General features: G+C 38.7%; 1 protein-coding gene across 1 annotated transcript in view; it reads right to left on the reverse strand.

Annotated features, from left to right (window-relative positions):
- MLIP (muscular LMNA interacting protein) overlaps window positions 1-16,421 on the reverse strand; it is a 100,954-nt gene that overhangs the window by 43,845 nt on the left and 40,688 nt on the right. The window contains exons 5-7 of the mRNA XM_054180174.1: window positions 15,986-16,354; window positions 9,428-11,053; window positions 4,908-4,979 (exon numbers count right to left, since the gene is read on the reverse strand). Of these exons, the coding sequence (XP_054036149.1) occupies window positions 4,908-4,979; window positions 9,428-11,053; window positions 15,986-16,354 (2,067 nt within the window). The remainder of the gene's footprint in view (window positions 1-4,907; window positions 4,980-9,427; window positions 11,054-15,985; window positions 16,355-16,421) is intronic.

Below are 16,421 nucleotides of genomic sequence, written 5' to 3' on the forward strand. Positions count from 1 at the left end.
TCCAAAGCCTTTGAAAGAAAGACGGAGCTCACAGTTCAATCCTACATTACCATGTTTGGTTATTATTACAGGAAATCTAGGTCCATCATCACTCTGTGACTTCAGAAGTTACTCATTTTCTTACTACAAGGAAAGCCTAGAAGTACTGAGAAGCATTTTGACATGCACGTGTGATCTGCATGCCGGAAATTCACCTAATAAATGCACACCAAAACTGTAGGGAAAACTAAAAAAACCTTTACCACAATATTCTCAACAAAGTGTGGTCAGGCATGCCTTCCAGGTCCAGGAAGGTCCCGACATGCTTGATAATACCCAATTGTCCAGCAGTTAGATCTGCCACCTAAGAGTGGGAAAAGCTGGCTTTCAAATTCTTGCAGTACAATTTCAAGGAGCAACTTGAATCTGCATTTGTCATGCCACACCAATGGCTGTTTAATAATGCGATAAGTAAGAGTTGTCTCAAGACTTGAGTCTGGGTCTGCAATGTAGATCACTGTTACATTTCCTCAGCTGCATTTGTCCTTTCCCCTTTCTTCATTAGGAGGAAAGTTCCCCCCTTTTTTTTTTTCTCTGGCCAAGGAAAGTATAGTGCATTGCTGGCAGTCTGCAGTGTAGGTGATGGGATGCAATTACTAGATCTTCAGAGTTTTCCCAGAAGTGTAACATCATATGGAAAGACTGTTTTAGACTCTCTTGAAGTTAGTCACATTGCACTGGGACAAGACAAAACATGAAGAAAAGCCATAAGAAGGAAAAAAAAAATCAATAACCTAAAATATTTATTCTTTAAGACAGAAGATTTTTACTACATTTACTTAAAATTGTAGTTGTCTGCTTGTAATTAGTTGATAAATACAAGCCAGATAAGGCAACAGTGCTTTCATTTGTACCTCTTCCATCAACAGTCAGCTATACCTTGTGCTTTTCAGCACTGTTTGAGCAGAATATTTGCAGTGCCTCTCCTCCCCTAAAGTTTGTATGCTCAGGTGGTCTTCTCATCAAAATGGTGCTCAGATAAGGGAGGTTCACCCCAATCATCATAAAGAGGGTTTATTTACCTGGACAAACACAGCAAACCCAAATCCCCTTGCATAGAGCTTGCTATAGACCAAAGATCACTGAGTCGTTAAGAGAAGACCTCTTTGACTTGCACTTCCATGGCATCCAACAGTTCTGAGGCAACATCTCAGATTTTACATAACTCTGAAGATGAAGTAGGATCTGTTTTATAAGACTGTCTACTTGAAGTTTAGAATTTTTCTGCAGGTCCATGAAATAAACTCTTCATCATTGCCTATTTTGACTGAAAGATATTTTTATAGATATTTGACAAACAATCTCTAAATAATAGATGCATTACTTTTGAAATATTATCTTATTAGGAATGGCATTTTCAATTAGACTATGATTATATCCATATGCAAGCTATACAAGAGTTTGTGTCAGTAGAAGGATGACTCACTGACTCAATGCTAATAAGGCCAGAAAGAACCACAGAGATCACCTAGTCTAACCTTTTCTTTACACCACATAGCTGCCTGAAATTACTGTATGAAGTACCAGAAAAGTGTTCTGTCTTGATTTTTCATCTTCTGTGGCAAGAGCCCATTTCAGTCTCCAGAAAACTTTTCTAATGGCTACTTACTTTTTTTCTATCAAACTTTTGCCTTATGACTACATTAAACTTGTGCATCTTCCTCTTCTAGCCAGTGAATCATGCATTTGCTGGGCTGAAGAATTCACTATCACAATCTGTGGACCTGTCTCATCATTTTGGATCTGCATGGCTATGATGGTACTGCTGACTGATCATGATTACCACTACTTAATTATCACCCTATCAGCTCTCCTAGCTTAGACACTGTGGTGCTCCAGGACTGTGCACTTGCTAGTGAGGACGCTGTCCTGCCAGCCTTGCTGGCTTCCAGCTCACATTCCCTGAAGAGTAGCCCACTTTTACTACTCTCTGACCATGCTAAGGACAAGCCCCTTAAAAATATGATTTTGCTCTTCTGGCTGCACATGAAGTTGCAGCTCAGTCTTCCAAGAGTTATCCTGGACTGGGCTTTTTCTGAGCAAAGTGTAAGTGAAGTAGGGAACATCAAGTTCATGCAAACTAAAACAGGTGGAAAGTATGCCTGTTATGAGATTTGATGAGATTAAGCCACTTCTGGAGTACAAATACAGTCAATAAGCATTTTGCTTCTCTGCTAATGAGCAGATTTGAACATCTTGCTTTGAGTAAGAGTACTGTAAGTACAAGTTAATGTAAGTAGGAACATGTTCTAGAAAAACATTAAGATGATGATAGCCTAATGTCTTCATAAGAAGAAGATGAAAAATGGTGGGTAAAATTTAAGGTTACACACACACATAAAATTAAGAAACTACTAGAGAAAGACACAAGGATTCAATGTAGAGGCAGACAAAGCATTGCACCTTACATGATATATCAATGTCAATTTTCTATCACAGGATGTAATTAATACTGCACATGAATTGTCATTAGGATCACCCACATCACAGTTCTGAGTAATCTTGTTTTCTCTTGATGAGTCAAATTAAGTAATGTAATTACTCACATAGTGGAAAAAAATGACTTCACAGGATGTGCATTTCCAGTTCAATCACATAGCAAACCACATTTTTAGCAATTTAGGCAAATTATGCATTCCTAATCATGCATTTGGCTCAGAAATTTCTGTGCCTGTGCCTCCCTTCCTTGATAAAAAAAAACAAAGCTGCTTGAAAACTTATTGTCTGCATGAACATTATCATAATTTAATAATAAAACATCACTTACATGGATAAAATCTTGAATTTCTCTCCTTTTCATCCAGTGTTTTAAAAGTATTCCATAAAATGAGAGCAACACAATTACTGTCATTGACCTACAATGTGGCATGAGTTACTTTCTGGTTCTCTCCCCGGTTTTCTTGCAGAAAATATTTTTACATTAGGGCTAAGTACAATGGAGTCTGTATGTGCCATATAACTCCTTGGTGGTTCTGTAAGAGTCATACTCCAAATATATGTCAGTTAATGTAGCAAGACTAGCTTAGGAGCACAGTAATTAGCTGCTGATCTAAAGATCAGAGAAAGCATATAGTCAGGCCATGCTAAAACATACAGTTGACAAAGTAAATTAGTCCAGAGCTTCTCCTGAAGGTAAATCCTGTAGTAAAGAATTGATTTCTTACTAGTTTTACGTGGCTGTGCTTTTACTACTGAAGCATACACCAAAGTTGGCTCTATGAATGAAACAGTGGATAACAAGTCCCACTTGACTTTTGAGTCATTACTTTTTCTAGAGATAGTGGCATTAGACTGTACAATTCAGTCTTATATATTGGTGATAAGTAGTTCCCAGCTTGTGAGTCAATACTTCAGAAAGCATCAGCAAGACCATCAAAAGGAATTCTCTGTCTTCTGAAAAAGTGAAGTCAGATGGCTTACATTAGCCCACTAGTTCATATGAGGACTGTGCTCTCAAAGTGAATACCCTGCTCAGAGTCACCTACCTGGCTTGGTTTGCAAAGCAGGGCACAAACTGTATGTCTTTTAGATGAAGCCCTGCAGTAACACTTCAGGAGTCCACCAAATGCTTCCAACCATTAATAGGCATGCTGCCCAAATAAGGCCCTTCTAAAATACAATTTGCAGAGTTTTGGATTACCTGGATCAGCTTTTTTCCTCCACCAATCCATTCCTACTAGACCACATCACATGCTAGGGTAGACATAGCCTTCATTAGTACATTCAAGGAAGAGAATGATCAGGTTTTGTGCAAACAATTTAAAAATCATTTGACACTAAAAGAACTTTGAATAAAAAAGGAATGTCTTTTCTTGAGGGGGAAAAAATCTTTATAGCTGTTAGTTGACAACTACTAGATGACAAACAGTAATGCTTCAAGGACAAAATTTTACACAGCCAAGTTCACACCATACAAAGTTTTTAGGCTCTGTAAACTCCTAGTGAAATCAACTGAGCTATGTTAGTATATATTTAAATATCTAGTTAGGAATGTTTAATCTTACAGAAGTTAATCTAGAAGCTAAGTTCTTGATCTAGATGCAAAGAAAGGTTTTATTCTGATAAGGCTATAAATTGTGTGTCAGAGCTACTACGCATGCTTTTAAACGTATAAGATGGTTAGTTTATTGCTCCTTGTAGGAAATTTTTGTTAATCTTAGTGAGATATTCTTTTCTACAAAAGTAATTTGTGGGGGGGAAAAATAATGGACATTGGTGGGTACTTTGAACCCTTCATGCAAAATTTAAAGTTTCAATTGACTTCCAAGGATGCATTATCTAAATGTGTACTGTACAGTCCAGTCTTTGTGGGCTGAGTCTTTGGCAGTAAATAAATGCACTAAAGACTGTTCTTCGAATCTGTCACCTTACCCTACAGGAAAGGACCCAAGATATGTACCAGCAACAGACTCCCCTGGCCTTGAAGTATTCAGCGAAGTTAACAGAGGCTAGTGCGATGGCCAGGACCATTCTCACAGTTTAGAAATACAGCTGGTCAAATTTGCATACCTTGGAATGCTAAATTTACTGGTGTAAGCATAGCCATTGAATGATCATCAACTGACCAAGACCTACTGATTGATAGGTTGCAGAACAGCAGTGACTCAGACACTTTCCAATATCAAAATTAAGTAGGAGATGTTGCCATAAATGAAACTTTTTTATTCGAGTAAATCTATTTTTTAGAAATTCAGATTAGTGAAGGAAAATGCCTGACCCTGAAAAATGGTTGGAATTGTAATCTTGAGTAATTAGTTTCTGGAGTTTACATTCTGCAATATCCCCCACAAAATTGTCAGGATATGTACATAAAGTTGAATGATCTCAAATAGACAATGCAATTCTCATGTCTTTGAGCAAACACTAACCTTCTGTTCCATAAGTAATGTGTTTGTAGGGATTGCTGCAAATGCCTTGTAGCTTGTCTTGATCTTGTACTGCTAAAAGGGTAAACCAGAAAGCAGGAAGAGAAGTAAAAGAGGGTAGAAGTGGGAGAGGGAGAGAGAGGGAAGAGAGGGGGAAGGTATGACAGAGTGAAAGACATTTCCAGTTGTCTTCCAGATATGTTGTAACAATACAATGCTTACATATTACCTAAGAAAGCTATTTCTTAAAGAAAATCCAGTGTTTCTGTTAAGATTTTAAAGAATTGTAGCCTAGATTTTTCACCAAGTGAATTCTCTGTACCAGCTTTTAACTTTTGAAGTGATTTTGACCTGCTTCTGCTGACTAGCATTCTTAAATGATTGTTAGGAGATACTGTGCAGTTTTTCCAACTTTGTTTGTAATTTGACATGATAATGTATAGCCACTTATACCGGTACCTTCACGTCAACAACTGCTGCTGTGTGATATGATCCTGGACCACAAAGTCAGAGAGTTTTCTGTGATTGACTTTAAGGAGACTGATTAGGATGCTTACAGACTCAATTACTTGCATGAGTGGGTAGATCATTTAAGTCACATCAAAGTTTTTCATCTCCTGAACAAGCAATTCTACCACTCAAACAAATATTTCAAAATAATGTCAGAACTTCCATAATCCAATCAAGCATATCAAAATGATAATCTAAACCATAAAAAATGCATGGATTTGGGTACCAAAAAAATCTAAAATTTGCCTTAAAAATTATTCTTTTATACAATTTATAATGTGACAGTATTAGCTTGCCCAGTTAGAATCACAGTCATAGAATGGTTAAGGTTGGAAGGAACCTCAAGGACCATCTGGTTCCAACCCCGCTGCCATGGGCAGGGACCTGTCACACTACATCAGGTTGTCCAGAGTCACATCCAGCCTGGCCTTAAAAACCTCCAGGGATAAAAACCTCCAGGGATGAGTCTTCTACCATCTCCCTTGGCAATCTGTTCCAGTGTCTCACCACCCTCATGGAGAAGAGTTTCTTCCTAACACCCAATCTGAATCTGCCCATTTCTAATTTTTTTTTCACCCCCCCCCTAGTCCTATCATTACCTGACACCCTAAAAAGTCCCTCCCCAGCTTTCTTGTAGGGCCCCTTAAGATACTGGAAGGCCACAGTAAGGTCTCCTGGGAGCCTTCTCTTCTCCAGACTGCATAGACCCAACTCCCTCAGTCTGTCCTCATAGGAGAGGTGCTCCAGCCCTCTGATCATCCTCGTGGCCCTTCTCTGGACACATTCCAACACATCCTTATCTTTCTTGTAATAGAGGCTCCAGAACTGGATGCAGTACTCCAGGTGGGGTCTCACCAGAGCGGAGTTGTTTTTAACTCGTTGGAAGCAATACTTTCTACATTCTCTTTATAATTATGGAGGTTGAATTTGCTGTGTTTTAGATGATCAAGGAGATTCTTTAACACTTACATGAGTTCAAGAGCTAGGATTTTTAATCACACAACTCCTGAAATTATTTTTTAACCATTACAAAGAGATTCCCTACATTGTGCCCTTCTCAGCAAAATTCTAATAAGAGATAATAAATTCACACAGTAATAGAGTTTAAGTTATTGATTGATTATTTCTGTGATTGTCACTTGAAATAAAGTTACTTGTTAGTCAGTTCAAGCTTCTGCTGTGCTATTGTCTGCACCAGTGAATACTGGTGATGATGAGATTATAAACAAAGCAGCATGCTGTAATTTGGGTCATCCTTTTGTCACTTCTTTCTTTTCTTTATATCTATTAAAAGTTTCAGTGAGAGCAGAGATGGCCAAAATTTTAATTCAGGTAAAAGAAATCTATATCACCCTCACATCTCTCTTGAAGTAACCTAGGACACCATCTTTTAAGTATTTCTATACATATTACATTTACTTTCATTTTTACTGACAGACATTCAAAAGTCAATAATCACAATAACTGTATTGAATGGACAATCTGACAAAGCAGACAAATGCAAATGCTAGAACTACACTTTTTTTTCCTTTTTAGGGGGCTGGGGGTAGTAGTATGCATGACATTTAGTGATTATATCCTGAATGCCTACCATTTAGGTCAAAACCGATGCCTTTTATAGTCATAGGTACTTCTGCAGGATAATTTATCTCATCCCAAAACAGGCACTTAGAAAGGTAAAATAAAGTAATCCTGTAAATACGCTGTATTCTTTCCATTAACTATAAAAGATTTGCCCAAGTTGTGCTTGGATGTCTAACTTCCAAACATCAAAAGTCACATGAGTTGAATTCTGCCCTTTGAACATTTAAACAAGAATACCACTACAAAATGTGTGCAGGTTCATATATAGAGAGAGATTGGTTTTCACTTGATATTCACTTAGCACATTCATACATACCAAAAATTTGTCATGCATTAACAATCACTGAATGGAGGATCAACCTGCTTTTTGTCTAGTTCCAAAGTTGAATTCATTTGTACTAAATAGACCTAAATTATGCTTAAGACATTAAGGTTGTCCCTCCTCAATTTCTGTCTTTTTTTCTCTGGAAATATACTGAGATTTGAAGCTCAAGTATTCTCAGAGTGCCTGGTACCATTAATACATCAGCAAAGTTCATTGAGCTATGCCATAAACTAGATATGGAGATAAACAAGAGCAGAAGGAAAGGGAGTGTTGAATGAACACTTATTAGCCATAAACAAAGCCTCTGCCTCACCTTCCAAAGCCACAAGAGATCTTTCCTGCACTGAAGACCCAACTGCATTTGACTAAGAGTTTTTGAATCTTCCACAGCTCCATTGGAGCCCCCTTTGTCTGCACCACTAAAAATTGCACTAGACTAAAGTTCCATGCCTGTTAAACCGGTGGAAACCCTCCCAGTCTCCATTGGGTGGTGAGGCAAATTCAAATGTGCCAGCATATCACAGGATAAAGTGGAATTGTCAGGAAACAGGACAGCAGGGAAGGCAGGAAAGGTGCAATAACCTTTGCAAATATAAACCTAGGCAGTAGCTCTGTGTTACAGGCAGAGAATTTCCTTACTGCCAGAGACTCCCACCATTCTTACTGCACTGATAGCAGAAACCACAACTGCTTTGTAATCTGCAGGCTCAGTCATGCCTTCCAGTTTTGTCTCAGAGGCTTTTTTTCTTGGAATTTCTACAACTTCATTTCTCACTTTGTTTCATTAAGTAATACTGGCAGGGTGTAGCAACACAGTACAGCTGTGTTTGGCACAATTGCTACCTCTTAGGTTGTTTGGGTTTTAAGAGCACCATTCATGACAGTCATTACTTTGTGCTCATCTGAACCTCTCATTTTCAATTAACATTTTCCAAGCAGTACTAGTTACCCCTGCCATGGCCAAGCTGTTAGGAACACATCTGACACAACTTGATCTGGCAAGCCAGGCTATAATTTTGTGCAGTGAACAAATAAATCAATAAACTGTGATAGCCTTTCTGTGACAAGCACAGTTCAGACATCAACAAGAGGAGACACAAAGGAAGCGCAGAGTGCAGAGATATGATAAAAGCGGTTGGAAAGTCTTCTGTACTCCCAGCTCTTCCATTTTGCATTGCAGTTCCTTTTATTTTCACCTACCTGCTGGATGATTTTTGACTAGATTACTTTCTTTCCCCTTCCCATTTTTCAGATTCATCTTTAGGTTTAAAATATGACTGGTTTTCAATCTCTCCTGTAGAAATCACCGTTATTGCTTATTCTCACTCTGCTGGGTCCCTTCTGCCTTTGGGTGGATGACAAACAGCAGGAGTGCATGTGACCTGTCAAGTGTGAGACTTTCATATTTGCAGTATCTCATGTTCTAGGAAGCTTGACTTTTTCCACTCTTTCTCTGTCTAGCACATCAGAGAAGTACTAAAGAAAGGAAAAGAGACCGTCCTTGTTTTTCTTGGCTCTGGGCTTTTGGCCATGAAGTCTCTGCTCAGGTTGAGCTCAACTATGCCTCTGGGCTAGTCTCAGAGCAGCTGAGGTGAGTACAATCTCCTGAGGACAGGCAGGATGACATACTTGGGAACCAATTGTCACTATACCAATCACTTCAAATCAGTCAGATTAAGCTGCTTCTGGCTCAACCATGCACCTAAGATCACCATAGTTTTATTACTTTCACTGGGAATACATGTGGATTTACATCAACATGGTATGTATAGAACACGTTTTATGGTCTATCTTTGACACACCAGTGTTCTGGGTGAGCTTTAAAAATAAGTACACCAAATGTAAATTAGAGCCACTGGACACAAATCCACTTTCAGTAGTATCTCCTCCCACTCATGAATAAAGTATTCTATTTTTATCCTAAAGGATTCCTACAGCATCTTCCCTGTAGTACAGAACACATTGTTAGTACTCTAATATGGAATGGTTCTATTTTAAGCATTTTTCCCACAGATCATTTATTTTACTAGCGTTGTGCAACACAGATGTGATTTTTCCTAAAGAGACAAAGAACTATTAGGAAATAAGCATGCACCAAGAGTACCTTGGGTTTGATGTTTTCATGGTGAGAAGGCAGGGGAAAAGGCTGTGGTGAAGTCAGGTCTCTGGGTCTTGATGGCAGTGTGCTGGATGACTTGTCTGAGACAGGAGATCTGCACTTTAACATCGGTGAGGTGGAATATTGCTCAGGTCTTGGGGTGGAGGAATTAGACCTATAATTTATGTCCACCAGTGAAGAGTTAAGCTGATAAGAATTAATATTACCAGTTCGTGGAACTGGTGGAGTAGAATGAGGCTGTGAGAGAGACCACGGCTTTGAGGCACTTGAAGGGTAAGGAGAGGAGGCACTCATTTCCTGGGTAGATGCTTGGGATAAATCTGATTTAGATCTAGAATCCGGATGCAAAAGACTTTGGGAAGGAGATGAGTGTTTTTCTGGAGCTGGGGGGAAATCACCTCTACATCTGGTAGAAGAAAGCAAAGGATATGACCGGCAGGTAAAGATGGGTGAGTAAGTGTGTACTCTCTGAGACTTCTGAGGTGCCCAAGACCTGGAGGCAGCATATTGCAGCACTTCTGGAGAAGGAGAGGTAGGACGTGCAAAGGATGAGAGAGCTGTGCCACAAGGAGATGACAGTGTAGACTGCAAACCTGGAGAGGCAACTGATTTTCTGTGGGAGGATTGGGAGGATGACAGAGGACCTTGGGAGTCTGGTGAAACTGTCCTGACTGGAAGGTGCTTTTTTGGAGAAAGGGATCTTGCCTGAGGGGTAGGATGAATCTTGGAGGCTAAAGGTAGATGCTGAGCCCATCCTGAAGGCAAATATTCCTCTCTGCTAGGAGAATCTGGCCTTATAAGAGGGCTTGAAACAGATTTCTTGGGAGTTGGGGGAGTTGTTTTGTACTTTTGATCTATTGTGAGTGTTGAGGAACCAAGGGAGCTAGGAGAAAATGTGGGACAAGAAGCAGGAGAAAGCGGTCTTCTCTGCTGAGAAGAGCCCGATCTCAAAATAGCAGTTAAGAGGGTCAGTCTGGTTGGCAGAGGGGATCTGACTCCTGACTTTGCTAAATTTCCTCTAGATGACCTTTGTGTGCAAGATTCATTTATACTACATATTGTTGAAGAGGAGCCATAAAGAGAGGGTGGAGACAAAGGTTTAGGGCTAGGAGATAATGAATGTGTTACTATATGTACAGGGATAGGAACTGAAGTGTTCAAAGTTTTGGAAGAACTGCAGAACAAAGACTGAGCTGAAGATCCTTGGATTTCAGCTGACCATGGAGAACTGGGGGAAAGACTTGGAGTCTTTGCTGGAAGAGAGGATGTGGTATAGTCTCCTGTTTTGCAAACACTGCCAGGGGTATAGAGACGTGGTGTTTCTAGGTTATCATACAGTGGAGGAGTGGAGTAACAAGTGTTTGATGCAGAAGACAATATTTTAGACATGGAGAGAGGTGAACTATGGGAAGCAGACACAAAGTAGAGAGATGAATCTTGCTTAGAAAACCCAGTTGCTGACTGCCAGTTGTTACGGGAGTCTTCCAGCGAAGAGGCTTGATTCAGATTAACCATGGCACCACATGCTACTTTCTGATTAGTTGGAGAAATTAAGTGGACAGCAGGTGGTTTAGAGGAAAGATGATCAGAGATGGAAAGAGTAGAAATTAACTGGAGAAAAAAGAAAAACAGAAACGTTAATATAGCTGGAACCTTTAAGCACTGCACATTTCAGTCCTGTGGTCATGCATACAGTGTTTCCATTAGTACTACCCTGTGGGTTAAAAGCACAGAGCTGTCTTAAAAACAGGGATAAGGCTCCCAGAGGAGATGACTGACTGTGGGCAGGTTATGTGTTACTTTATGACACTTCAGTATTGTTGCCATAAACAAGGTTCAAGGCTACTGCATTTTTCACCTTTGGCAAAACTTGAGACAGCTGTGCCATCACTGCCCAGAATCATGTGATGCTGTTGCATTAGGTAAACATAATAGAAAGTGAGAAAATTGCAATATTTTCCCATCCCATTGCTTGTTAGTTAGTAGCCTTTCTGTAAATGAGATTCAAGTACTCATTTTCTCATTCAGTAAACACCTTCTGCAGCACTGTGATATTGAAACAAGAAATTTGCTCAGAACTCCTTAAATCAGACACTGAGTTTGTTTTTCACTTTTCTTGTCATTCACAGAGCAGCGCATTTGACAGTTTGCAGACATACAGGAGCCCTTATCCCCTTCTCCAAAACCTTACAATACACTAACAAAACAGTAATGAGCTCTTTCATGAGTGCCTTTTTTTCTTAGGTCAATTCTAATTAGGATTTGTCAAAATTAATTAGAGCATACAAGTATACTATCAACCTTTTATCCAGCTTTATGCTTCTAAAGAAAGAAATTTTCTCCAAATCTCCTAAGTTATTATAATGCTGAAATTAAAAACTGGGTTATGCACAATATGAGTAAGACATATCAGTATGAAATAGCGAGCTAAGTCAACTGTAAAACCAAAAGGCTACAAATTATCACCTAACTTTTGACTGAGCAATTTGAAAGAAGGAAAATTGATTCTAATCCTTACAAACTTCTCATAAAAGCTATAAAACAGCTGTTTATCTGGTGTGTGATACCCTGAAAAGATAATGCAGTTCTATGAAAGACAATTATACCATTCAGTTTCTACATACATGACTGGCACATGGCTGTGGCTTAGCTTGCGAATTGTATTTTTTAATACAATTATCTTGCCCATAAGAGAGAGAATTATTATGGTGATTATGGTTATTATTATGTGATGTAGTATTGATGCATCACAAAACAAGGATAAGAACTTATCAACTACATTTTAACTGAGAGCAAATGCTGGAAGAAGCTGTGAGAGAAGAGCAAGATTTAGAGGCTGTTGAGTGCTAAATTATACTTAAAAGGTTAAATATTGGCTAAGCATGCACATATATACCCTATCAGTCCTAGGTTCCTGCTAAATAATACCATACAAATAGCAAGCATTGTAAACTGAAGACACTTTCTGTATAAGATATCTTCAGAAAAGCCAAGGCAATGCCTTGATTTGCAGAAATAAACACCAACCATCAAAATGCCTTTGCAGCCACACTAACTTCTTATTCGTGTCTTAAGGTGCCTCATTTTGAAGTGGAAAGTCAATGGATGTATACGTGGCATGTATCCGAATACAAAAATCATGTGATATTGTACCAAATATTCAATTGGATTAAGAAATTATGACTTTTGTTGCTAATTGCTAATTAAGAACAAGAATAACTTACTAATATATAAACATTATAAAAAATCATTATTGAATATGTCAAGAAACATAATTTCACAAGTTAAAAAGCAGCATGGTAATACATCTGATAATTTGGATCTGCTGTCTGAATTTAATAATGAGTTCTGGAAGCTGATCAATTGCCAAAACAAAACTGGGGAATAAAATCTATATATTTCAAAGTAGAATAGATAAATTTTCCTTACAAAGACAACAGATTAAAAGAAAAGGAGTGAATATGAAACTCTATAATGAAACAGCTGGACATACAATAATTTCCAATTAGTTAAAACTTAATAAGAAATATTTATAACCAGCTAGAAAAATGTTTGTGGTAGCAGATGATAAATATGTTCCTGCAAGTATGATAAAGACATTCAGTAGTATTCTCCCAGTCTGAGAAGTACTGAATATTTACGTCCTGAGGTAATTGGGTAATGACTTGATCTCCAAAACCAATTTTACTGTTCACAGTATCACAGTACCACCTGTTGTCTTACAATGTTACCTAAATCTATAGATGAACACTCTCATATTTACAGGATCAGAGAATCATAATCAAAGTTGGTTGGAAGTGACTACTTGAGGCCATCTAGTCCAGGCTTCTGCTCGAAGTAAGGCTTTCACCAATACCAGTGAGTCAGGTCAGCTGTGGCCATTTCTCACCAAATATCTACAGCTGCAATAGAGGTGGCTCCAGCACAACCTGGGCAGCCTGCGTTAGTGCTGTAACATCTCCCAGTGAGGAAGCTTTTCCAGATGGAAAGTGAACAAAGCCAGCTTCCTCAGCTTCATTTCACATCTGCCCCAGCCACCTTCATATGTTTGTGCTAGACTTCCATTCCCTTGTTTACATCTCTCCTGAATCTGGGGATGCATGGCCACCAAACTGATTATGGTTTTACGGGTGCAGCCTCACTAGTGCCAGTGGAATTCCCTACCATGCCTTCTACTTGAGAACTACAAAATCAGAAAGAATCACTGAAGACTGTGGAAATTTTTGCAAAATATCTGGAATCAACACAGTAAGTCAGGCTGTGAGCTGAGACCAAATTAATGCAATGCCATTCAGAACAGTCTGGTTCCTCCCAACAAGGAAGGTACGCTCTTCCTGACAATGGCAGGATTTTGTAGGGACTCTTCACTGATGTGTCTGGAAAAGTCAAACCAGATGACATGCACTGGACAAAGGAATATCTACTGACTTTAGTTAAAAAGCCTACTGGATATTGATCCCCCACAGTGAGTAAAGTTTCTCCAAACTAAGTTCGTGACCTAGCATTCAAGTGAGTAGACTTGTGCCTCATCCCAAAGGGTAAAATCCCAAGGCCAGGAGTCAGGCTGCATTTTTTCTTGCATGGTTTGACCCTCTTTAATATTTTTTTTAAAAATGCTAACATAACATATAAGGTGTTACCAAAAAGTTCCAAATATGACCAGAATAACTCTTTTTCTTTTTTCTTTTTCAGGCTGTGAATATAGTGTGGCATTTTCCAACATTACTCAGGACCTTTATGCCTGAAAGGAAAACAGACACTTCTTTTTTTCCCAATGCTTTTCTTTTCTTCTTTCATTTAAACAAAGTCAGAAATGAATGAAGCTGTAGGAGCCCTCTGGTCCATTTAGACTGAACCCCTGTACAACACAATGCTCCCCAATGCTGGTTCTTGTTTTTCTCACATCTGACAGGAAATCCATAGTCTAATTAAACTTTTAAATTAACATAATGTTATATGTAATAACTCTTAAGTGGGACAAGATACTGCCCTTATAATCCAAGAACCAACAAAGGAGCCCCTATATGGAATCCCTTTTACAAAGGAAATCTACCAAGAGATAAATAATGCATCTATTTTATCTGTTTTGCAATTTTCCTTCATTTCTGAATAGATAATACCTCATCAGACAGCAAGTCAGAAAGGGTGATACCTAAGGAAACACTGAAAAAGAATCAGAACATCAGTGAAAACAAGCTTCATAAAAACATCCTCTTCTTATGAAGTGCTAGAGACAGCTAGAGATGTTCAGGTAGTGAAAACTGAGGCAGTACAGGTTTGAAACTCTGTGACTTAAGAATAATGATGATGTGTGTGTTATTCATGTTACATAATACCTCTATTCTCAGGTGACTAGTTAGTAAAATTAGGCTTTAAGTTGTTGTTCTGTGAAATCAGTGGACTGAACAGTGCTGAAGTAAATTCGTATTTCCCTGGGACAATTGTTCTTTTAGAGGCTGCTTCCTTTACATACATTTATCAACACCTTTACACCTTCTTCAGGTAAAATTCACAATTATTTCACAGGGAGGTTCTTGGCTGAAATTAATATTTTGTAATGCTGTGAATCCCAAACCAGTGTGGATTTCTTATTCATGATTTCCTCAATCAAAAATTGACACTGAATTTTATGACAAAAATTGAGTAGCACAAGTATTTCAACACAAAATAGGAAGACAAAGCAGCCATGCTTAAATTTTTTTAAGCATTAATGAAGAGTTGCACTTTGAACTGATGGAAGCTCTGTCAAGGTCAAAGGAAATGTCCAAATAAATTTATTCTATGCAAAAAGGATGTTGCTTTTTAGCTAAAGGTTGAATTTTCTGCTGCATATACACCCTTGAAAACAGCCAGTGCTACTTCCAAGATGAAGACATTCAGCTTTGTGGCAGTTTGACACTGTGCCTTTAAGAAAGGGGCACACTGGCTAAATGTTTGTAAAACACATTAATTCAGATTGATGCATTTTGAAAATCAAACATTTCAAAGACCTTTTCTTGATTCCTCCCAATGACAATGAAATTTTAATAAATCAATAAATATGCCCTATAAAATGGATTATTTTTAATTTTTACTAGTTCTTTACAGCAGTGCAAAGTCAGTTCTATCAAACAATCAGATCAGGACTTTTACAGCCTCCTTCTCTAATACAAAGGGCTTCAGTGGGTGCTGGGAAAAATCACTGGGCTTTGGAAGCCTGATGGCAATAATTCAAATGATCTACAGGCGGCATTAATTTCAATGACCTTAGCATATTTAGACCAGCTAGGAATCTAATACTTTGATTAACTTGCTGTCATGATGAGCTATTCTTAAAGGGAAGAACAATAGATACCAGCTCCACGTATACACCAAAGCCACAGGGAGAGGCAGCAAATGAGAATAATTGGGACAACTCCTCATAGTCCAAACATTAGAAGAACGGCCAACAAAAATATTAATTAAAAATAAATTGGTCAAGCTGCTTTACAGACTGTCTCAGTATCCATGTCCTAAAATGTTCAGAAAGCAAAGGTTAGAGCTACAGTTTAAAAGAGAGGTTACCTGATGTTTACGTAGATCAGCACTGCTGTGGGAAAGTGTAGCACCTGGAATGTGCCCATCGCCAGGAGGTTTCCCTGCGCTGGTGCCAGGGGAAATGTGAGATGCGGGCAGCAGCTGAGCACTGATGGGACCATAGCCATTGGAAGGCCGATGAATGTTGCTCAAGGCAGTGGCAACTTCATCTTCATCACCAGAATCCGTAATCAGAATAAACTCAGCCTTAAAAAGGTCATTCTCCTGCATTTCTCCTTTGCTCAAGTTGCACTGTGAGGACTGGAAAGCTGTTTGGGTGCTGCCTGTATGGACAGCAAACACACAGTCTCGTCTAGCCTCACTCTTTAAGCCCAGCTCCTCAGAGACTGTGTTAGACTGCAAAAGATAAAAGGGAAAAGATACAAATTAGCTTCATTTTATTCACGTTCCTCTAAATGTGAAG

This window comes from Dryobates pubescens, chromosome 3 (assembly GCF_014839835.1).
Source record: "Dryobates pubescens isolate bDryPub1 chromosome 3, bDryPub1.pri, whole genome shotgun sequence".
Lineage (NCBI taxonomy): Eukaryota > Metazoa > Chordata > Aves > Piciformes > Picidae > Dryobates > Dryobates pubescens.